This window comes from Palaemon carinicauda, chromosome 15 (genome assembly GCF_036898095.1).
Source record: "Palaemon carinicauda isolate YSFRI2023 chromosome 15, ASM3689809v2, whole genome shotgun sequence".
Lineage (NCBI taxonomy): Eukaryota > Metazoa > Arthropoda > Malacostraca > Decapoda > Palaemonidae > Palaemon > Palaemon carinicauda.
Window position 1 is genome coordinate 63,124,979 of NC_090739.1, and position 23,203 is coordinate 63,148,181.

The 23,203-nt window shown below is 45.9% G+C and overlaps 1 protein-coding gene across 3 annotated transcripts in view; it reads left to right on the forward strand.

Annotated features, from left to right (window-relative positions):
• The window catches only part of SMC1 (structural maintenance of chromosomes 1), a 110,574-nt gene that overhangs the window by 79,989 nt on the left and 7,382 nt on the right, over window positions 1–23,203 (forward strand). Inside the window, exons 14-17 of one of the 3 annotated variants that reach the window (XR_011046670.1) lie at window positions 291–469; window positions 909–1,086; window positions 2,118–2,210; window positions 19,783–19,917. Coding sequence is in view for 2 of the 3 variants with exons in the window: in XM_068388446.1 (XP_068244547.1) it covers window positions 291–469; window positions 909–1,086; window positions 2,118–2,210; window positions 19,783–19,785 (453 nt within the window). In the remaining variant the exon portion in view is untranslated. The remainder of the gene's footprint in view (window positions 1–290; window positions 470–908; window positions 1,087–2,117; window positions 2,211–19,782; window positions 19,918–23,203) is intronic. The other 2 variants (XM_068388446.1, XM_068388445.1) reach the window with 2 other exon arrangements.

Below are 23,203 nucleotides of genomic sequence, written 5' to 3' on the forward strand. Positions count from 1 at the left end.
GTTTCAGCAAGCATTTTATGTAGTGTTAGTGTCACCAGCTGATAGTTGTCTGGTGTTAAACAACCTTCATGTTAGTGGTCACCCCATGAATTCTCTCATTAGTGTAGTTATTTCTTTTTTACACAAGTACTTTACAAAGATTACAGGTATACAGATTTCTTTTAAAGGTTTTACTGTAGTTTGCTTTTGCTCAATTTGTGTGGGTTTTACATTTTATGCTTGGAATAATTTTGTGTTAAACTCTGTCTTTTGTATTACTTATATATTAAAATCATTAAAATATTTTAAAGGCTCTAGCAAAGAATCCATCTGCTCAAGCCTTCCTTGGACCTGAAAACCCAGAGGAGCCGTATTTGGATGGCATCAATTACAATTGTGTCGCTCCTGGTAAAAGATTCCAGCCTATGTCCAACTTGTCTGGTGGAGAGAAGACTATTGCAGCTTTAGCTTTGCTTTTTGCAATTCACAGGTCAGTGATTTTGTTTGATTTTGATCTTAGTATGAAAGGATTGTTGTATTGTGGTTTGATACATTATGGTCCCTGATTCATTTGATGTGTGCTGGTATTGGTTTGTTGGATTTATTATGCATTGTAAGATAATGGTTTACATAACCATAACAATAGCATAAAATATGTTCTAATAAATAAATGATTACTAACTTTCAATTTTGTGATTTGTGAGGACTTGCGAATTTATTCATATGATGTATACTTATTAGAACTAATTAAAAATTTTTGAAGTTATACTCTTCTGTGTTTGAGAAATACGTCTAGTGTTGCACATTAGGAGAGCTTTTGAAGATTTAGCAGTCTTGGCTTGACAAGATCTGTTTTATGTGTAAGCCTCAAAAAGACTAAAGTGGATTAATAATTAGATACTTTAAATAAAAATTTTTTTTTGTTACAGCTATCAGCCAGCACCATTTTTTGTACTTGATGAGATTGATGCTGCCTTGGATAACACTAACATCGGTAAAGTCGCCTCATATATTGTTGAAATGAAGAGCCATTTGCAGACCATTGTCATCTCTTTGAAAGAAGAATTTTATCAAAATGCAGATGCTCTCGTTGGAATTTGTCCAGATGTAAGTTTAAAAAGATACAGAGGTTTTACCTTTTCATGGTTAATTTGTTTTGTCTATAAACCTCCACTGATATTCATATTGCATCTCTCAAAACTTGGTTTTATAGACATTTACCCTTAAACCTAAAAGAAATTTTTTTTCCCCTTTCAATAATCAAGCCTCTAGTAAAGTAATAAGACATTTTAGCAGTTAATGGCAACCAACAATGGCTTGTTTAAGATGCAAATTCATTGTCTTTCGGTCTGTGTCAACTTTGGTTTGTCAACACCCCCTAACTCCAGATTGTTCAAATTTAGTTTTTTTTTTTAGAAGTACTGTAATTTGTTCAATAGTTCTGGATCCCAGATCCCTCAGCATTGGAGGTTGATGCTCTGTTACTGTTCGAGTCTGTTTAAGCTGCACCATCCTAACTATTCTGAGAATATAAAATGCCAGCTATAACCAGGACATTGATAACAATAAATGCAAAGCAAATAAGATCTGAATATCCCTTCCAGCTTATGTTTTGTTTACAGTCAGGAATGAGACAGACAACTCCCATAGGTACCATAACTCTGTTAAAGAAGACATTAGTAGCTTGGGAAAGTGGTATATAACTGAAATATTGCCAACTCAGTGGATATCCAATAATATGGAATTAGCTGAAGATACCTCTTTCAAGTACATCTGTCTTAGCCAGAAAGCTTCATTGATTAAGTTGATTGTTTGTTAGGAAAGGGTAGGAAATATGTTACATGAAAGGGATTTGTCCAGTTCTTAAAATGTGATGTTTATTCAGTTAATTGGGATTTTTATCTTCCCGTGGGTACTATATTTTTACCTTTCTATTACGTAATTCAGTGAATGTTTTTTAAATAAATCAATGAGTTGCATAATTTCCATTGATGGTCCTTTTATTAATAAAACGTTGCAAAATATGTGATGCTTAAGCATTAATGAAAAAGAAAAAGATTATGTAGCTTCAAAATTTCATTTGCTCTACTAGAAAAAAAAATTAAAATGTCTTCACTAATAAAACAACTCTTTTTCAGCCTGGTGATTGTTTGATCAGTAAGGTTTTGACTCTTGATCTAGAAGACTATCCTCTCCAAAAGCAAGACACTGGGGATCCATTTGGCGCACAGGTTTGTATGAATTCTATGTTTTAAAATAGGATATTTTGATGTATTTTCTTGGTTAAGGATACTAATACAGAGCAAATTATAAACTTGGTTATGAAGAATATTTTTCCCCTTAATTTCGAAGACCTGATCCTTGTGGTGGTTAGTTTTTCAAATATAATCTATACATCAACTTTGTTGTAAAGAAGTAATGTTCAAAGCAAATAAGAGTATTTAGAAATACTTTAACTATATTAATGTGGTCATCAAATCTATTTTCAAGGTTTTGAGAGTTCACTGAGTGACTTTGATTTGATTTTTCTGTATTAAGCAAATGTTTTCCATTATCCCTTTGTATCTTAATTTACTTTCTTTATCATTTTTCAATATTAATCTTACCCGATGATCATGTAGCTGTCAACTCCGTTGCCCGACAGAAATCTAAGGTCGGGATACGCCAGCGATCGCTATACAGGTGGGGGTGTACACAACAGCGCCATCTGTGAGCAGGTACTCAAGTACTTCTTGTCAACAAGAACTCAATTTTTCCTCTGTCGTGCCACCGGCAAGACCTACTTGGATACGCTGTTGATTCTGGAGTTGTTTTTCACGATTTTGGTGATGTATTCGCTCTAGATTTTAGCCTTCGCTATTCAGGAATCTTTATCATTAGCTTAGCAAGCTTTTTTATTTAATTTGGATTAATTGTTAACGAACTTTGCTAGATTTTGGAATTCCCCCTTGACTATTTCTACAATTCAAGATGTCTGACCAGTCTCAAGTCCCCAAGTTCAGGCAGTGTAGTGTTAGGGCTTGTACTAGGCGTCTTCCGAAGGCCTCCATAGATCCTCACACCGTTTGTTCCAATTGTAGGGGTAAATCCTGTCAATTGGAAGATCGATGTGGGGAATGCGCTGGGCTTTCGGAATTCGATTTTAACGAATTCCTTAAAAATGCACGTAGGCTAGAGAAGGATAGGATCAGGAGGAGTTCTTCTCGCTCTGTTGATTTTTCCTCTCCCCATGCCCCTCAACTTTTTCCTTCCCCTGTAGTGGTGACTCCCGACCCTGCTACTAGTGCTCAGCCCTCCATGGCGGATATGATGCGTGCCATTCAGGCTCTTGGTGACAGAGTGGAGTCATTGGCTAATGACCGTAATCAGCTTTTGGCAGATGTCAAAGAGCTGAAAGCGCAAAGTGCAGTGGGAAGTGTTGTGAGTGCAAGTGAAGTGAAAAGTGTCAGTGTCAGTGTTGCGCATGAGGGTACATCTGTTCGTGCCAGTCGTCCTCCCAGTCCGGGACCTCTTGCAAGCTCCCAAGCCCAGGGGAGAAGCAATGTCGAAGGACCAAAGGGTTCGGCAGGCCTTGATCAGCGTACGGATGTACCCTCAGTGGTTGCGGACGTATCTGTCAGAGATCGTCCCTTCCACAAACAGACGAATGAGCCCTATCATTCCTCGTCTGTGGAAGAAGTTTCGAGGAAGAAACGTTGGACCAAGGTCTCACGACCTCTCAAGCGTAAGGTCCCTTCCGAGCGAGTCCAACGGCCCATGTGTAGCCACTGGGTCAGTTCGGACTCGCCGCAGTCTTCCGAGGACTGCACACCTCCCAAGAGAGGTAGAGTGGTTCCACAACAGGCTACTACTCCGTCTGTTGCCGCACCAACCACGGTAGACCCTAAGTGGTCCATGCTGCAGACTATGCAGTCTCAGCTTGCTGCTTTCATGCAAGAGTATCATGCTGAGAAGGTTGACACTGCACCTGTTAACCTACAACCTGCCACGGTTGTGCGCTCAGCAGATACTGCGGCTGCCTGCTCCCACACTCCACCTGTGAGAGCTCCACCACCGATGCGCAGTCCACCCTGCCAGGCGCATGTTCATGCTGCACCCTCCGTTGACATGCGTGAGCTACCGCATCAGCAGTGGGAAGGTGCTGTAGAGCTGCCGTGTTTTGACACAATGCGGCATGCTCCGCAACCCATGCGGCATGCTCCGCAACCCATGCGGCATGCTCCGCAACCCATGCGGCATGCTCCGCATCCCATACGGCATGCTCCGCAACCCACGGCAGTCCCTCCCACGCACCAACACTCTGCTTTTGTTGTTGCCAGCTCGCAGACTGACCAGCAGCGGCATGATGTTGTATCCGCAGCAGCTACGCATGCACCCGTGCTGCCGGATTCAGCCGTTCAGCTTTCTGCTCCACCTTTGCCACTTCCTACTCAGCTTTCGGATGATGGAGTATCGGATGACGAAGCTGCACATTTGGACGAACCGCACTCCGACTTAGAAGGACCCAAGTCTACGCCTCCCTCCTTAGACTTTCGGAAAGTCCTTGCCTTGTTCAGGGACTTGTATCCGGAACAGTTTGTGTCTGCAACCCCTCGCTCTCCTCCCTCCGAGTTTGCTCTGGGCATGCAGTCAGCAGCTCCTGCCTTCACCAAACTTGTCCTCGCACGCTCATCCAAGAGAGCTTTGAGGGTTATGGGAGAGTGGTTGCAGTCCAAGAAGCAACTGGGAAAGACTGCTTTCATCTTTCCGCCTACCAAGCTTGCTTCCAAATCTAGCGTCTGGTATGCCACGGGAGAGGAACCCGGCTTGGGAGTTCCTGCCTCTGCCCAGGGCGACTTCTCAAGTCTGGTTGACTCTCCCCGCAGGCTGGCTATGAGACGATCTAAGATTTGCTGGTCCTTTTCTGACATTTATCATCTGTTGAAGGGAGTCTTTCGTGCTTTTGAGATCTTCAACTTCCTCGATTGGTGTTTGGGAGCGTTAAGCAGAAAGACTTCCCCTTCGGATAAGGACTCTGCCATGCTTATCATGTCTAGCATGGACAAAGCCATTCGGGATGGGTCTGGTGAGCTTGCGGCTTCGTACGTGTCGGGAGTGCTTAAGAAGAGAGAACATCTTTGCTCCTTCTTGTCGTCTGGGATCACTCCTTGCCAGAAGTCGGAGTTGTTGTTTGCTCCTCTCTCCAAGTGTCTGTTTCCGGAGGAGCTGATCAAGGGGATGGCTGCCTCGTTGATCCAGTAGGATACCCATGACCTGATGGCATCTTTCGCACGTAAGGCTAAAGCTTTACCTTCCGTGCCTAGACCTTTCCGTTCTGCAGCAGTGGACACACCAGCAACTAGGTTCATCCCGCCCTTTCGTGGCAGAACCTCCAGCAGAGGAGGTACCCGTGCCGACAGTCACCGTGGCAAATCCAAGAAGGGTTCCAAGTCCGCAAAAGGCAGGATCTGACTGCCTTCCTCTCCAGACAGCAGTGGGAGCCAGGCTCAAGAACTTCTGGCAAGCTTGGGAGAGCAGAGGTGCAGACGCTCAGTCTGTGAAGTTGCTAAGGGAGGGGTACAGAATTCCGTTCTGCCGCAGTCCCCCTCTAGCAACGTCTCCCATCAACCTCTCTCCCAACTACAAGGAGAAGGACAAGAGGCTAGCGTTGCAACAAGAGGTGTCGCTCTTGCTACAAAAGGGAGCGGTAGTCATAGTCCGGGACCATCAATCCCCGGGCTTCTACAACCGTCTCTTCCTGGTAGCGAAGAAGACAGGAGGTTGGAGACCGGTGCTGGACGTCAGTGCTCTCAATGCTTTTGTCACCAGCAGACGTTCACGATGGAGACGACGAAGTCGGTCCTAGCAGCGGTCAGGAAGGAAGACTGGATGGTCTCGTTAGACCTGAGAGACGCGTACTTTCACGTCCCCATCCATCCAGACTCCCAACCTTTCCTAAGGTTCGTCTTTGGAAAGGTCGTGTACCAGTTCCAAGCCCTGTGCTTTGGCCTAAGCACGGCACCTCTTGTGTTTACCAAACTGATGAGGAATATTGCCAAATTCCTTCACTTGGCAGACATCAGAGCCTCCCTCTATTTGGACGACTGGCTTTTAAGAGCTCCGTCAAGTCGTCGCTGTCTGGAGAATCTCAGATGGACTATGGATCTGACCAAGGAATTGGGCCTCCTGGTCAATATAGAGAAGTCCCAACTCGTCCCATCCCAAACCATTGTCTATCTCGGTATGGAGATTCAGAGTCGAGCTTTTCGGGCTTTTCCGTCGGCCCCAAGGATCAATCAAGCCCTAGAATGCATCCAGAGCATGCTGAGAAGGAACCGATGTTCAGTCAGGCAGTGGATGAGTCTAACAGGGACACTTTCATCGCTGGCCCAGTTCGAGTTAGGGAGACTCCACCTCTGCCCCCTTCAGTATCATCTAGCTGCTCACTGGAGAAAGGACATGACGCTAGAGGCGGTCTCAGTGCCTATTTCCGAAGAGATGAGGTCTACACTGACGTGGTGGAAGAACAGCATTCTTCTCAAGGAAGGTCTACCATTGGCTGTTCAGACCCCCGACCACCGTCTCTTCTCGGACGCATCGGACACGGGCTGGGGTGCGACACTGGACGGACAGGAATGCTCGGGCACGTGGAATCAGGAGCAAAGGACACTTCACATCAACTGCAAGGAGCTTTTGGCAGTTCATCTGGCCTTGATAAACTTCAAGTCCCTCCAGCTAAGCAAGGTGGTGGAGGTGAACTCCGACAACACCACAGCCTTGGCGTACATCTCCAAGCAAGGAGGGACTCATTCGAGGAAGTTGTTCGAGATCGCAAGGGACCTCCTCATTTGGTCAAAAGATCGAAAGATTTCGCTGGTAACGAGGTTCATTCAGGGCGACATGAATGTCATGGCAGATCGCCTCAGCCGGAAGGGTCAGGTCATCCCCACAGAGTGGACCCTTCACAAGTATGTTTGCAGCAGACTATGGGCCCTGTGGGGTCAGCCCACCATAGATCTATTCGCTACCTCGATGACCAAGAGGCTCCCGATGTATTGTTCTCCGATTCCAGACCCAGCAGCAGTTCACGTGGATGCCTTTCTGCTGGATTGGTCCCATCTAGACCTGTATGCGTTCCCTCCGTTCAAGATTGTCAACAGGGTACTTCAGAAGTTCGCCTCTCACGAAGGGACACGGTTGACGTTGGTTGCTCCCCTCTGGCCCGCGAGAGAATGGTTCACCGAGGTACTGCAATGGCTAGTGGACGTTCCCAGGACTCTTCCTCTAAGAGTGGACCTTCTACGTCAGCCACACGTAAAGAAGGTACACCCAAGCCTCCACGCTCTTCGTCTGACTGCCTTCAGACTATCGAAAGACTCTCAAGAGCTAGAGGCTTTTCGAAGGAGGCAGCCAGAGCGATTGCCAGAGCAAGGAGGACATCCACTCTCAGAGTCTATCAGTCAAAATGGGAAGTCTTCCGAAGCTGGTGCAAGGCGAATGCAGTTTCCTCAACCAGTACCTCTGTAACGCAGATAGCTGACTTCCTGTTACATCTAAGGAATGTAAGATCCCTATCAGCTCCTACGATCAAGGGTTACAGAAGCATGTTGGCAGCGGTCTTCCGCCACAGAGGCTTGGATCTTGCCCCCAACAAAGATCTACAGGACCTCCTTAGGTCTTTTGAGACCTCAAAGGAACGTCGGTTGTCCACACCAGGCTGGAACCTAGACGTGGTTTTAAGGTTCCTGATGTCAGCAAGATTCGAACCGCTTCAATCAGCCTCCTTTAAGGATCTCACATTAAAGACTCTTTTCCTCGTTTGCTTAGCAACAGCTAAAAGAGTCAGTGAGATCCACGCCTTCAGCAGGAACATAGGTTTTTACATCTGAAACGGCTACGTGTTCCTTGCAGCTCGGTTTTTTGGCTAAAAACGAGCTTCCTTCTCGTCCTTGGCCCAAGTCGTTCGAGATCCCAAGCCTGTCCAACTTGGTGGGGAACGAACTAGAGAGAGTACTTTGCCCAGTAAGAGCTCTTAAGTACTATTTAAGACGGACAAAGCCATTACGAGGACAATCAGAAGCTTTATGGTGTTCTATCAAGAAACCTGCTTTACCGATGTCTAAGAACGCAGTTTCTTACTACATCAGGCTTCTGATTAGAGAGGCCCATTCTCATCTGAAGGAAGAAGACCTTGCTTTGCTGAAGGTAAGGACACATGAAGTTAGGGCTGTCGCTACTTCAGTGGCCTTCAAACAGAACCGTTCTCTGCAGAGTGTTATGGATGCAACCTATTGGAGAAGCAAGTCAGTGTTCGCATCATTTTATCTCAAAGATGTCCAGTCTCTTTACGAGAACTGCTACACCCTGGGACCATTCGTAGCAGCGAGTGCAGTAGTAGGTGAGGGCTCAGCCACTACATTCCCATAATCCCATAACCTTTTTTAATCTTTCTCTTGAAATGCTTTTTATTGTTGTTTTTGGGTTGTACGGAAGGCTAAGAAGCCTTCCGCATCCTGGTTGATTTGGCGGGTGGTCAAATTCTTTCTTGAGAAGCGCCTAGATTAGAGGTTGTGATGAGGTCCTTTAGTATGGGTTGCAGCCCTTCATACTTCAGCACCTAGGAGTCGCTCAGCATCCTAAGAGGATCGCTAGGCTCAGTAAGGAAGACGTACTTAAAAAGGCAGAGTAATGGTTCAAGTCGACTTCCTTACCAGGTACTTATTTATTTTATGTTTGTTATTTTGAATAACTGCTAAAATGAAATACGGGATACTTAGCTTCTAATGTTAACATGTATGCTGGTCTCCACCCACCACCCTGGGTGTGAATCAGCTACATGATCATCGGGTAAGATTAATATTGAAAAATGTTATTTTCCTTAGTAAAATAAATTTTTGAATATACTTACCCGATGATCATGAATTTAAGGACCCTCCCTTCCTCCCCATAGAGAACCAGTGGACCGAGGAGAAAATTGAGTTCTTGTTGACAAGAAGTACTTGAGTACCTGCTCACAGATGGCGCTGTTGTGTACACCCCCACCTGTATAGCGATCGCTGGCGTATCCCGACCTTAGATTTCTGTCGGGCAACGGAGTTGACAGCTACATGATCATCGGGTAAGTATATTCAAAAATTTATTTTACTAAGGAAAATAACATTTTATATGAAATGTATAGCTGATGTAAACAGACCGCAACATTTATGAATACTGTACCTCATTGTGACTTGGCAAAGCTGATAGTTGCTCCATGGCTAGGGAAAGTTCTTATATTATATAATATAACCTTCAAGAAGTCATCCAATCAGCTAAAGCTAATGTACTAAACTGATTAACTTGAATTAATTGCTTTCGTGTGATGAAGAGCTCAAGATATAGATTTCTGTGATTAAGATTCATCGTACAGAGGTTTTGCCAAGGAACGAGAAAGTATGTTTTAGTATGCCACATAAATTGTTTCAGGAAGTATTAATGTTGGCATAGTCACTTAAGTATTTAAAGTTTGCCATGTGAATTGCAGAGTGAAATGTGAATGTCTGAATTTAACAAATGAAAGTCAAAGAAAATTTATGGGAAAGGATAGTCATTTAGTTGGTGGGGGAGAGTTTTAAACAGGTGAAATAGTTTTCATCAATGGTAAGATACAATGTAGAATTATATTTGCTCTAGAAATATCATTGTGAAGGACTTCTGTTTATCACTAATAATAGACCGCATAGAAATACATTTGTTTTAGAAGTAACTTTTGTAGGACTTCAGTCATTTTATGAAAAAGGGAACTGGTTGCCCACTTTTGACTTATGTGGAAGGGCAGGATAGTTAGGTTGTTGTTTAGAGTCTGGCGACTTTGAACATTTGAGACATTAAATGTGTAGGTGTATATAAGTAAAATTAACTATAGCTGTATTCAGGAAATAGGAAAAGGGCAAAAAAATATATCTTAAATTTATTGAATTAATCAAATATATTACATCAGTTAGAAATTTAGTATATTCAGATTTTCATAATTCTGATTGTCTTTTGCATTCAGTTCTTTTTAGGGTGCACCATCATGTATGCATTACTAGGTATACATTTGATTCTAATAGTCTTGCCTTATCCATCATAAGTTTCAATACTACACAGTATTTTAGGTGTAGCTTATTCCAGCTGTGAACATATTGTGGAATGATCTTCCCAATTTCACAGTTAAATCTGTGGAACTTCAGAAGATCAAACTTGCACCAAATGCTTTTATGTTGAACAGGTTGACATAAGTCTTTTTTTTTCATAATTTTAAATATAAAAAATCTATTTTTATGTAGTTACTGATCTTAAAATATTTTATATTTTTTATTCATTCTCTTATATAGTTTATTTCATTATTTCCTTTCCTCACCGGGTTACTTTCCTTATTGCAGCCCTAGGGCTTGTAACATTATGCTTTTCCAACTAGGGTTGTAGCTTAGTTTGTAATAATAATGATAATAATCATAAAATGATTAATTTACTTGACCTAAAAAAGGAACTTCTGAGATTCTGTTACCATGATATATTATATATAGCCTCTTCCCAACTGCTGAGATTGTGGTTATGTGATATTCTTTATCAAAAAGACAATTGTTCCGTAACCGAAATACAAACCACGCTATTTACAAAGGGTTATTACTTTTAGCGTAGCTGAAATGGCGAGCCATTAGAATTTAACGAGGGTGTATTACCCCCGCGCTAGTTAGCGGGGGGGGGTAGGGGAGTGGTAGCTAGCTACCCCTCCTCCCCCTCACACACAGGTGAATACTCACTTTCACTTTTGGCTCGGACTGTGACAGACGTCTCTGTCTTGGTCCTCGCTTGGCAGCCATTGTCTGTTTTGTCTTTACTTAATCGCTTACTTTTCTTTTACTCAATATATATGTAAACATGTTTTCATGTTTGTATATATATTTGAGTATAGAAATAAGTAAGTTTCCTTTTCAGATGTGTGTGTGTAGTGTACGATATCTACGTGGAGGCCTCGGCAGTTAGGCCACCACGGCCTATTTTATGGGTTGCGATCGAGTTTGACTTCGGTCTTTCTCTCTCTCTCTCTCTCTTGAGGTCGTTCACCCTTTTACTATGTTTTACTACGCCCTTGTAGCTTCCTTCCCGTGTGGGTGGGGTTGCTACGCCGTACATTTTGTCCCAATTAGTTTATGATTCTAATTGTAGTTGTTAATTTTTCAGCTTGTAGAACGATTCCTTTCGGGGTTTTCGTTTTTTCTTTAGTGTTCATTCATTTTTAAATTACATAATTACATAGTTACATAATTATAATTGTTATAATTCTGTTTTGCTTACAGCTCTCCTTCCGCGAGTGTAAGTGGTTGTGAGGGCACGTGCCTGTTGTGTAATTCTTGTTCCTTTTCCTCGGGATTCCTCTTCGGAGCCTTCCCGGGGGAATGAATGTGTACTAATATTATTTGTTTTATTTTTTTACAGTTACCGATCTAGTTCGTTTCTGTAATATAGCAACGGTGTGAGCTGTCTGGTTGAGTCCTGGGGATTCGGCTGTTGCTGCCTCCCCCCTTGTATTGTCGTCAGGGGCGTGTCTCCTTCTACTGGTAGTACTCCCGTGTCGACGGACAGCTCTCCAGTTCATTTTAGAACAGTCAGGAGGCTTGCCTCCTTGGGCGGATAACTTTCCTTCCGAGGGAAGTTTTTTTCCTGTCCAGGCTTGAGCTTTTCCTCTTTTGGGGGGTTCTTCTCTTGCCTTTTTTTCGTGCGACTATGCTCTTGGTGCTGAGCGGTCGCACCTGCAGTTTCGCTCAAGGGGCTGGGCAACTGCAGGAGCTCCTCTTCGGAGGATTGCCCCTTTTAGGTCACTGGCTGACCAGTCTCTTCCACGAAGTGTTTCTCTTTCGTTCGCGAGAGAGTACACTCATAGAGACTCCTCTTCGGAGGTTTCTTCTGTTGCTGTTGCTGTTGGCCTCCCTCGCCGTAAGGCCCTCCGTCCGCCTCGTCGTAAGGGCCTCTCATCTCCCTATAAGGGTGCTTGAGGCGCCTTTTTGAATCTCCGTTTGCAGCCTACAACTTCTTTTTCTCGATCTTCCGTCTTGGTGCAGATGGACAGCAGTCTAATCTCGTCTTCCGACGGGCAACGGTCTTCCCGACGGACAACGGTCTTCCCGACGGACAGCGGTCTTCCGACGGACATCAGTCTCCCGGCGGACAACGATCCCTTCGGGGCAAAGGGTTGCCCCCACGGGGGTTCTTCCCTTGCGTGTCAGGGTTTCCCTGCGCGCCCTTCTGTTCGTCAGCGCTCTCCTGTTCGTCAGCGCTTTCAAGATGATCTTCCCTGCGGTTCCTGTTACGTGCCCTGTGCGCCCACGTTCGCCCTCGCGATCTAGAACTTCGGTTCAGGTCGGGGTCAAGGACTCTTCTTTGCGCAGGCTTCCACGCGTAGCCTTCTGCTCGTCAGCGATCATCAGCTCGTCAGCGATCTTCAGCTCGTCAGCGATCATCAGCTCGCCAGCGATCGTCAGCTCGCCAGCGATCTCCGGATCGCCCACGTGTGTTACAGCTGGCACGCCAACGTTCTCCAACACTTCTGAAGGAACATGGTTCGCCAGCTACTAGCTCAACTACGGATGCTGATCGCCATCGCGCGACCCTCAACTGCGGATGCTGATCGCCATCGCGCGACCCTCAACTGCGGATGCTGATCGCCATCGCGCGACCCTCAACTGCGGATGCTGATCGCCATCGCGCGACCCTCAACTGCAGATGCTGATCGCCATCGCGCGACCCTCAACTGCAGATGCTGATCGCCATCGCGCGACCCTCAACTGCGGATGCTGATCGCCATCGCGCGACCCTCAACTGCGGATGCTGATCGCCATCGCGCGACCCTCAACTGCGGATGCTGATCGCCATCGCGCGACCCTCAACTGCGGATGCTGATCGCCATCGCGCAACCCTCAACTGCGGATGCCATCGCACAACCCTGAACGATTGCCCGCTTACGCATGCTGCTCCTCATCGCACCACCCTGAACGATCGCCCTCCTGCAGATGCTGATCACCATCGCACCCTTTCACGCGATCATTCACCTGCGCATGCTGCTCGCCATCGCACAACCCTGAACGATTGCCCGCTTACGCATGCTGCTCCTCATCGCACCACCCTGAACGATCGCCCTCCTGCAGATGCTGATCACCATCGCACCCTTTCACGCGATCATTCACCTGCGCATGCTGCTCGCCATCGCACAACCCTGAACGATTGCCCGCTTACGCATGCTGCTCCTCATCGCACCACCCTGAACGATCGCCCTCCTGCAGATGCTGATCACCATCGCACCCTTTCACGCGATCATTCACCTGCGCATGCTGCTCGCCATCGCACAACCCTGAACGATTGCCCGCTTACGCATGCTGCTCCTCATCGCACAACCCTGAACGCTCGCCCTCTTGCGGATGCTGATCACCATCGCACCCTATCACGCGATCATTCACCTACACATGCTGCTCGCCATCGCTTACCGCCAGCGATCTTCTTCACCTACGCGGCAGCACGATCCCTCGCCGTCACGCCCATTCGCCTGCGCGCCCGCGCGATCGTGCGATCGCTCGCCTGCGCACCCGCGCGATCGCTCGGCTGCGCGCCCTCGCGACCGCTCGCCTGCGCGCCCGCGCGACCACTCGCCTGTGCGCCCGCGCGACCATTCGCCTTTGCGCGACCGTTCGCCCTCGCGCGACCATAGTTCGCGGTGAATTCCACAGCCGGTGGTAGCAGCAGGGACGCGTGCTCCTAGGCGGCACTCGGGATCACCTCCATCCAAGCACAGGTTGGTAGTGCAGGACGAAGACAGGTCAGTACAGCATTCTTCCCACCTTCTTTTCAGGCAGGAACCGTCGTGTCCTCTCCAAAGGATCGCCCGATCCCTTTCACCTTAGCGAGGATTTCGGACTCTGTGTCCTTGGAGCAGCAGACATGGTTTGATCCGCTGGCACGGGCGTTAATGAGGGTTATGAAACCAGCACTCACCGGCCAGGGTAACAAACCAGCGGCTGTCTCTCCTACGCTGAAGAGAAAGAGAGGAGTGGACTTCGTGGTGACTTCCCCCAGGGCGAAGTTGGTTCCCAAGAGGTCGGTCTCGAGGGTCCCCTCTCCTGCACGAGTACTCTCTCCTTCTCCCGCCCTGGAAGGATTTTTGGCGGGGGGGGCTTTCCGTTGAAGATTTCTCCATCGGACAAGGGGTGACTGCTTACCTCTTCCTCTGGGAGCTTACCAGGTTCTTTCCCTCCTCGGTTACGGCCCGAGGTTTGGTTCAAGGAAGCTACAGGAAGATCAAGGGTACTTTCCTCCTCTCGAGCTCAGGCACCTTGGCCTTTCGTCGTTAAGTATCTACTTGCGGACAAGCTCGATGTTGTACCATCTGGACGCACTGACTGAAGGCTTCCTTCGGGTGTCTCATCTGTGGTCAACGACCTCAGACACCCTTCCATCCTTGAGAAGAGTTTTGTCTTTGCCCAAGGACAGAGACTTAAACATCTGCTGTGCGGAGTAAATCGACTTCCGGTTTCACTCCTCCAAGGCGCTTTCTTCCAGACTCTGCAGGGCTCCAGCTCCCTTTTCTTTCAACCACGTCGGCCTAAGTTATCGGCTACGACAACTGGGACAAGGTGTCCAATTGCAGTTTCCTCCTGTCAGGAACAGATGGCACGGGAGACTCCCCCGGGGGGGCATAGTCCTAAAAGGAGTTCACGAACTCTAGGATTGCAGGTTTTTTCGCTGGGAGGATGCTTAAGGTTACTCATCCGAATGACAGCTTCCCGATGCCCATTCCCGCACAATCTCTGTGAGTAGCCAAGGAGATCGCGCCTGCCGTCTCTGTCAGCGAATTCAGTGTCTCTGAACCTCTATGCCATAGCATCAGCAGAGTTGCCCGGTTGGGCAGAATGATCCATACCTTAGGCGAAGGTCTTCCTTAGGATCATCGACGGCTTCACCCCCGGCCCCCTCAGTCGATCCTTTCTTGTAAGGAAGGATCTGAGAGGGGATGTCCATAGTCGACCTCTCAGCCCTGATCAAGTTTGTCGAACAAACTTCGGCCAGCGTAGACCAGCAGAATCGATCAGACTGGTAACGAGGCGACAGGACTCCTTTAACCCTGGATCGGAAGGACGGGTACTTTCAGTTTCCATTCCATCCATCTTCCAGGGTGCTCGTCGAATTCAGCCTAAACTGCAAGTATTCCTGCTTATGATGCAGTGTGGCTATCCCGCCGTGGCATAGCAGGTTTGTTTCCCCAGAGAACTCTCCCTGCCTTCATCTTGGCCGCTCAGGTGCAGACTTCCGCCTCCTCTGCTGTTTGGAGGGCTGGTCAACTCCGGTAGGCTCGGGTTTCGACCTTCTTCAGCGCCGGGAAAAGCTTCCGAATGCTGACCATGAGTGTGGGCTCATGGTATTTTGCTTGGAGCCTTCTCTTCCTCTGCCTCAACATCTGGAGTATCTGGCCATGATATTGAGTCAACCGCCTTACCACGTTGGAAACCCCGCTTCTCGTCCGTCCAGCGAGGTTAAGCAACGTCGGTACTTGGATGGGTGACCACCTGGGGACGCCAGATTCTGTTACCACATCCTCCGAGCCTTCCTTTCGGTTGACTGTGGCAAGACTGAGGAGAGTCGCAGTACCTGTTCTCAGTCAAGCAGAGTTTTCAGCCCTACCTTGGAACGTTTCCTAGTTCTTCTTTCCTCATTGACCCGTTTATAGTCCGAACGGTCGCCTCAGGATAAGTTCCATGTGGGGCGATCCAAGTTCCGGTGGCTTCAGGCAATGTTTAACCGGACTCCCTGGCCCTATGGGACCAGCGGAACTATTAAACCTGCAATGGGTGTTGACCTATGGAGCCTCTTGATGGTAGTGGATATTCTCGTCCTTTCCCCACATTCTTGATGCGGTTCTCGGACTCGTCAAAGGAAAGGGGGGGGGGCATGTTCCGGTCCAGGCCTATGGTCAAGACCTGAAGGATACCTCTCCATCATTCAGGCAGGCTTAAGGGCCTTAGTCTGGCCCCTCTTCAGATCCTACCGCTCCTGCCAAGTCGCCCCGTTGCGTGTCGACTTCATGCTAACCAGCAGGGGACGCATTTTCACACCTTCACATCTTGCAGTAGAGATAGCGGGATGATTGAGATTCTCTCAATTCCACCATCGGCTCTCTCATTCCAGGCAGGGGAATGTTTCTCTCAGACTATCCGAGCAGAGCCTCATAGAGAGAGTGTACCTAAGGGTCTTTGACCTTGGGTAACCAGCAAGTGCTGGTCTGGGGGACCTGATCGCGACAGCTTGGAACCTCAAGCTTCCGCCAGTTTTCCCCCCAGTCTCAGACCCCGAGACTCTGGCAAGATGCATTCCGGTGATGGTGGGACAACTTCGACGCCTGCGTCTTCCTTCCTTTTTGTCTGCGGACAATGGGTCTCAACAAAACCAGGTTGTCTGTCAACCTTTCAATGGGAGAGCTCCACTGGGACTATGCGCAGAACGGTTTCTGGACCCTCTGCTTCCCCTGACGGAACTCCCGGGAGAGCTTCTCCCACGGCGCAGACTACTCAAGCAACCACACTGCGACATCTCTCCCGAACCGGGGCGTCGCTTCGGCTTCATGCCTGGAGACACTACGCTTCCTCCTCTAGAAGAGACAACCCGCTACAGTCGCGGTACGGAGGTCGCGTCATCTGCGATAGTCATCCACAGGGGTCTCCCAGGCAAAGTAAAGAGTCTAAGGTGGTTGGTGCCGTGGGAGATATACCTCTTCCCGTGAGGCCTCTTCAGCAATAACGGTCTTATTGCCTTTCGGCGGGAGGAAACTCCTTTCCGCTCTTGGCAATGAAGCCTGTCGCTCAGCCTTTCCCTGACCTTCAGGCTTAAAGGAATAACTTCTTCCTGCCCGCTGGATCTATCCTCGCTCATGCGAAGCTACGATCGTCCCTGCCCTAGTCGGAGGAAGACCTCCAACTTGGAGCATGGCTCGGACTTTTAGTCCTTTAAGAGATCTTCTCAAGACCCTTTTACGACAGGCCTCGGATTGTATTCCGCCTTGGGTCTTCTGCTCACTCTGGCCACGGCCAGTGTGTAAGCAATCTTCTTGGTCTCTTTCTACTCCCCCCCTTTCTAAGGAAGAGGGGAAGGCAACATTCAGGCTCGCTCCTGAGTTGTTGGCTAGACTCAGAATCTGAGGGTCCCGACCCTTCGGTCCGATTCATTCAAGATTTTGAGTCTCCATTCTGTGTCTGATGTCCCAAGACCTTCTCTTTCTTGCCAGTACAGGAATCGAGAGGTTAGCGCTGGGAACAGCTGCAGTTTGGCCTCAGTTACAGCCGATTTGGGAACACAAGGAGGACATGGGGGGAGAGTCACCAGTATACCTCTTCAGCCCGGACTCAAGGACATTCATCTCGACCTGTCTTCAGACCCTCCCCCGTCACGTCGCCCTACAGCACGATGTTGGATACATCGCAACGTCCCTCGCCTTCGAGTAATACTACTCTGTGACGCAGGTGCTACAAGCTGGAGTCTGGAAGCGTCTGATGACCTTCGCAGCCCGCTTCCTGCAGGGCGTGACCCACAGGAGTCTCGATACGTTTTCTATCGCTCTGTGGTGGCTACACAACAGCTGGTCTAACCTCAGGCTCCTTTTTGGACAGGTAGCAGAAGGTTGAGGGCATTGTTATCAGGTTTTAGTCTGCATGAACGAAAGAAGTATGTCTGGCCCTTACTTCTTTCTTCATCATCCCCTCTACGGGGAAGCAGCATCCTGGTCTCTGCATAGCTGACCTCGAACCTCTGCAGGTAAACCATGCTTCCTTGTGTTCCGAGTATTGAGTAAATACTGTCGCGTCCCCCATACCCTGACGAGGTGGTATTGGGAACGTCCTAACCCAGAGTTCCTTCTGGAACTCCAGGTCAACTGCCTAGGACGGGTCACACTTCTTCCTTCACACACAAGCTTACGTAGGCCACATGGTTCCTTGCGGTGCAAGGAACTTGTGAGGTGCAGGGACTCCTTTTCTCGAGTGCGACTCACTCGGATTCTGAGTCCCCGGGTAAAGCCAAAGCCAGTATGGCTGGGGACTTTCCACCCTTCCTAAGGGATAAGTCACCCTTTGTAAATAGCGTGGTTTGTATTTCGGTTACGGAACAAATGACAAATTCGAAGATAATTTGTATTTTTCCTAACCATACAAACCTTAGCTATTTACACATATTTGCCCGCCAGCCCTGTCCCCCAAGACAAGTCCTACCTCTAAGTGAAAGTGAGTATTCACCTGTGTGTGAGGGGGAGGAGGGGTAGCTAGCTACCACTCCCCTACCCCCCCCCGCTAACTAGCGCGGGGGTAATACACCCTCGTTAAATTCTAATGGCTCGCCATTTCAGCTACGCTAAAAGTAATAACCCTTTGTAAATAGCTAAGGTTTGTATGGTTAGGAAAAATACAAATTATCTTCGAATTTGTCATATTTATGAAAAATAATTTTGCATGCAGTATCCTTTTATTAAACAAATCCCAACACTAAGACAATTTGTATATAGATGAAGAATGGAACATTTCAACTTACTCGATCTACAAACTCGACGACTAAGGGGACTGCCAATAGAGACATTCAAAATTCTTAAAGGAATAACAAATGTAGACTACAACCACCTTTTTATGCTTATCACATATTAGTCTAGAGGTAATGTATACAAACTGGAATTAAAAAAATACAACACTAATCAATGTAGTAATTTCTTTACATACAAAATAGAAAATACATGGAAGAGTTCCAGCGAATGTAGTGAACAGTAACGTGGTAACCAAATTCTATAATAGGTTAGACAAGATCATAAAAACTCTAGTTGTCTAAACTAATTCACTCTACCCAAGAGAAAATGGAATCTCCGCGGATGGACTAAATAGTCTTTGAGACGTCCAAAATCCTTGTAATTCCTTTGTATGACAGATTTTCTGTTAATGGCCGAACAAAAATTTTCTAACAATAAGTTAATGTAAACTCCCAAAGTAAATTGTTTCGAAGTAATTATTGAAACTAAGGTGCAAATATGGCCAAAACCTTGAAATTAAGTCTATGATACAGAAGGCCAAAAGTTTACATTTGATGATGGTAATTTCTTGAGGAAAATATGTGGGGTGTGTGGAAACTTTTTCATTAGTGATTTAACAGAAAATTATCAGAGATAAGTGTTCTGGAGACCCAACAACAGAGCTGATGTGTCTGGTAAGGTTTGACCAAGTTGATCATCATTCAAATAATATGATATAGCTTTGATTTAGTGAAGGGTGCTATAGGGGATGAGGTTATGTTTGCAAAAGATTAGATGTTGAAATTATATTTCTTAATAAGGATTTTTGGAATTTAAAAGTGGTTCATTTTCATAATGCATAATGACTGGTGATTTTTTATGAAATAACTGAAATGTAATTAATTCCTTAAGCTATTCTTGTAATGTCAGCATACAGGAATGCCATTATGCTAAGTTGATTGTGAGTATAATATTGTATAAAATTGTAACCAAGGGACATAACAGAAAATGTTGAAAGGAGTGGGGTTAATCCCAGATGACACGGTTAGCTTTGAAATTCATTTTTGATATTATGGCATCATTAAAAATTTTAATTTCCCTCATGATAATTTCACTAATGTAATATCAGCAGCATCTCACTCTTTCGTTCATAACCCATCAGTGTTGTCGGTACAGTAATACAGTATAAGGTGTGAAGTTTATGATAAGATTTTATTTTGTTGGTGAATACTGCAAGTGTTTTGATATGTTGTCATTTTTTTCTTTTCTTTTTTTTCTAGTGAATGGATGTTCCAAATACACATGTAAGGACAAACTGGTTTTTGAAAACTACTTTAACTACTGTACTGTGTGCTGAAATTTGAAGAGAAAAGTATACAGTATTTCAGTATGGTGAATAGAATTTTTAGGAATAAGTATGTGATAGAGTTGTATGAATTTTTTTTTAATTAACCCTTTGAGTGCCAACTGCTCACCAAATGATTTTGGCACTCAAGCCCTATGCCATTTTTGGGGACATTTTACAGTACTTGAATCCTCTTAGCATAATAACTATACAAGATAGGACTAAAACATTATCTTATAGCTAAATAAATTTCCTTTCCATTTATATGTAATGATACATATTTTGTAAAGTTTTCATGTACATAAATTACAAAAGAAAAAAAGGGTATTCATGTCCAATTGCGCTGAAGGGAGTACGTCCAGTAGCGCTAAAGGGAGTAGAACTACTGGACGTAAATTACGTCCAATGGTGCTCAAAGGGTTAGTTTTGTCTTACTGTATGCCATTGTCATCATCATTATCTATGTCGTTACCATTAGGCTGCAAGATTTATTAGTAATACTACATTTTCTGTGTTGTTACATCACCATATATTACAGAATAAGGAGTAAGATTATTAATATCCACAGTAGAAATTCATAACTAAAGTTCTTGGTTGAGTGGTAGACACAGTTATGGAGATGACTCATTTTGCAGGACACCCGAGACTTTTAGATGTTTCATTAAATGATAAACAACTTGATAATTTGCATGGAGGATGTGTAGTTTTTTTAGTATAAGATATGTTTGCTGTTAGCACAGTACAAGAATGGCCCATTAACTATAGACTTTGTAGAGGGGAAACAGTGTAAGGTTTGATGAGGTACAGAGCATAGTTTCACATTCTTTATTCCCTGCCTCTTTGGTGAGCATACTATCAGATAAGTTAGTGCTGTATTCTCAATTAATGTAGAAATTAGTTGTAGTGAAACTGATTCTGTATAGATAATCTTCCTTCTCCCCTATATTTTTTATAAGTTGTTGTGGCTGATGGAGTGGTGAGAGAGGTGAATGCTCGAGTGCTTGGACGAGGATTGAAACTGGTAGACGAGAATGACCATGATTGGGAGGTAAATCAGTTGTTGTCTGCGGATGATACTGTACTGGTTGCAGACGCGGAAGAGAAGCTTGGCCGATTAGTGACAGAATTTGGAAGGGTATGTGAGAGAAGGAAATTGAGAGTTAATGTGGGTAAGAGTAAGGTATTGAGATGTTCGAGAAGGGAAGGTGGTGCGAGGTTGAATGTCATGTTGAATGGAGAGTTACTTGAGGTGATGAATCAGTTTAAGTACTTGGGGTCTGTAGTTGAAGCAGATGTATGTCAGAGAGTGAATGAAGGTTGCAAAGTGTTGGGGGCAGTTAAGGGAGTAGTAAAAAGATAGAGGGTTGGGCATGAATGTAAAGAGAGTTCTATATGAGAAAGTGATTGTACCAACTGTGATGTATGGATCGGAGTTGAGGGGAATGAAAGTGACGAAGAGACAGAAATTGAATGTGTTTGAGATAAAGTGTCTTAAGGAGTATGGCTGGTGTATCTCGAGTAGATAGGGTTAGGAACGAAGTAGAGAGGTTGAGAACGGGTGTAAGAAATGAGTTAGCAGCTAGAGTGGATATGAATGTGTTGAGGTGGTTTGGCCATGTTGAGAGAATGGAAAATGGCTGTCTGCTAAAGAAGGTGATGAATACAAGAGTTGATGGGAGAAGTACAAGAGGAAGGCCAAGGTTTGGGTGGATGGATGGAGTGAAGTAAGCTCTGGGTGATAGGAGGATAGATATGAGAGGGGCAAGAGAGCGTGCTAGAAATAGGAATGAATGGCGAGTGATTGTGACGCAGTTCCGGTAGGCCTTGCTGCTTCCTCCGGTGCCTTGGATGACCACGGAGGTAGCAGCAGTAGGGGATTCAGCATTATGGAGCTTCATCTGTGGTGGATAATGTGGGAGGGTGGGCTGTGGCACCCTAGCAGTACCAGCCGAACTCGGTTGAGTCCCTTGTCAGGCTGGGAGGAACATAGAGAGGAGAGGTCGCCTTTTTGTTTCATTTGTTTGATGTCGGCTACCCCCCCAAAATTGGGGGAAGTGCCTTGGTATATGTATGTATGTGTTGTGGTTGAATTATATTTGTTGATTAATTTTCTTTCCCATAGTTAAATTGCATCCCATTTAGATTACCTAATTTGTAAGAAATTGTGGCGATTGAGTTTTTGTTTTTATTTTCTGTTTCGTTAAGAACATTTGGTAACCTGTTCCAACATTGTTCCTGCAAGTATACAAATGTTTCGTCCTTTAAAAGTAGGTAATGTCTTCAGTGGGGTTAGAATGGCCATTTCATTCGTTAACTAGGTAGTTAATGACAGGTGATGAGCAGGGGCCAGTAACCCAGTCCACTTTTCTGTCTTATACATTTCACATTCGTATTCGGCTGCAATTTATTCGTATGTACTTTTGCATCATATCCAAAGTATGTATGATCTTTACAGAGCGAGTTGATTGGAGGCTTCATGTTAATTATGGAAGTGAAATGGGAATATCGTAAATGTGAGGGAAAGGGCAAATACTGCAAGGCAATAGGTTCATGGCAAGAACGGCTTTAGATCCAAAGTGTCACTGCATCTTGGAAGGGACAGATTGTTTGATATCGTCTCCATGTGCCGAGTGAAGATTGTGGCTTCTCGTTCAGTGGCAGGTTTATCCTTTAAGGAAGAAAAGGAAAACTAAGGCATCTCCAGTGTCGTACTTGGCAACGCATAAGATGAGGCTGAAGAGACTGTATAGTTCGTCGTTTGCTAAAGCATGTTAGTATGCATTTGTCTCGGTCCCAGGGTTACCAGGGAAGTATGCTTCAGGAGCCACAAAAACTCAGATCTGCATCATTGAATTTTCATGTTTTGGTGGAATGAGGGGTACCCCCAGTGATCACTGCACATCAACGTACTCCGGAAACACTCCTGTATCCATGCAGACTGCCGCCAACGAGTTGACGTAGGGAAGGTATGGCCTTATCGGCTTTTGAGGTAGGGGCTGTGGAATCCTCTTCCATGGCCTCCCTTGATGAAGTCTCTTGGTTTGACCAGTGGTCAGGTGCTGTATAGTACTTCATAAAGATGATTGGGTTATCAACTCCTGACTCTGGAGAAGTACAGGAGAGACTTGCCATCTGGTGGAAAGGCAGTAACCTTTCTGGCACACAAGGTAGCAAACCAGTTGGTCAACTGTATTTTGAAGAGGAAGGATGTCATGGTGTCATGATTCTCAGGATGAAGTCAGTCCAAAGGTAGCACCGATGCTAGGAATGGATTGGTGCAGAAGTTCATGAGACACTTGCTGTGGGGTCATGTGCAGAGCTGGTGGAGAAGTGTATTAGTGTTTCGCATGCCTTCC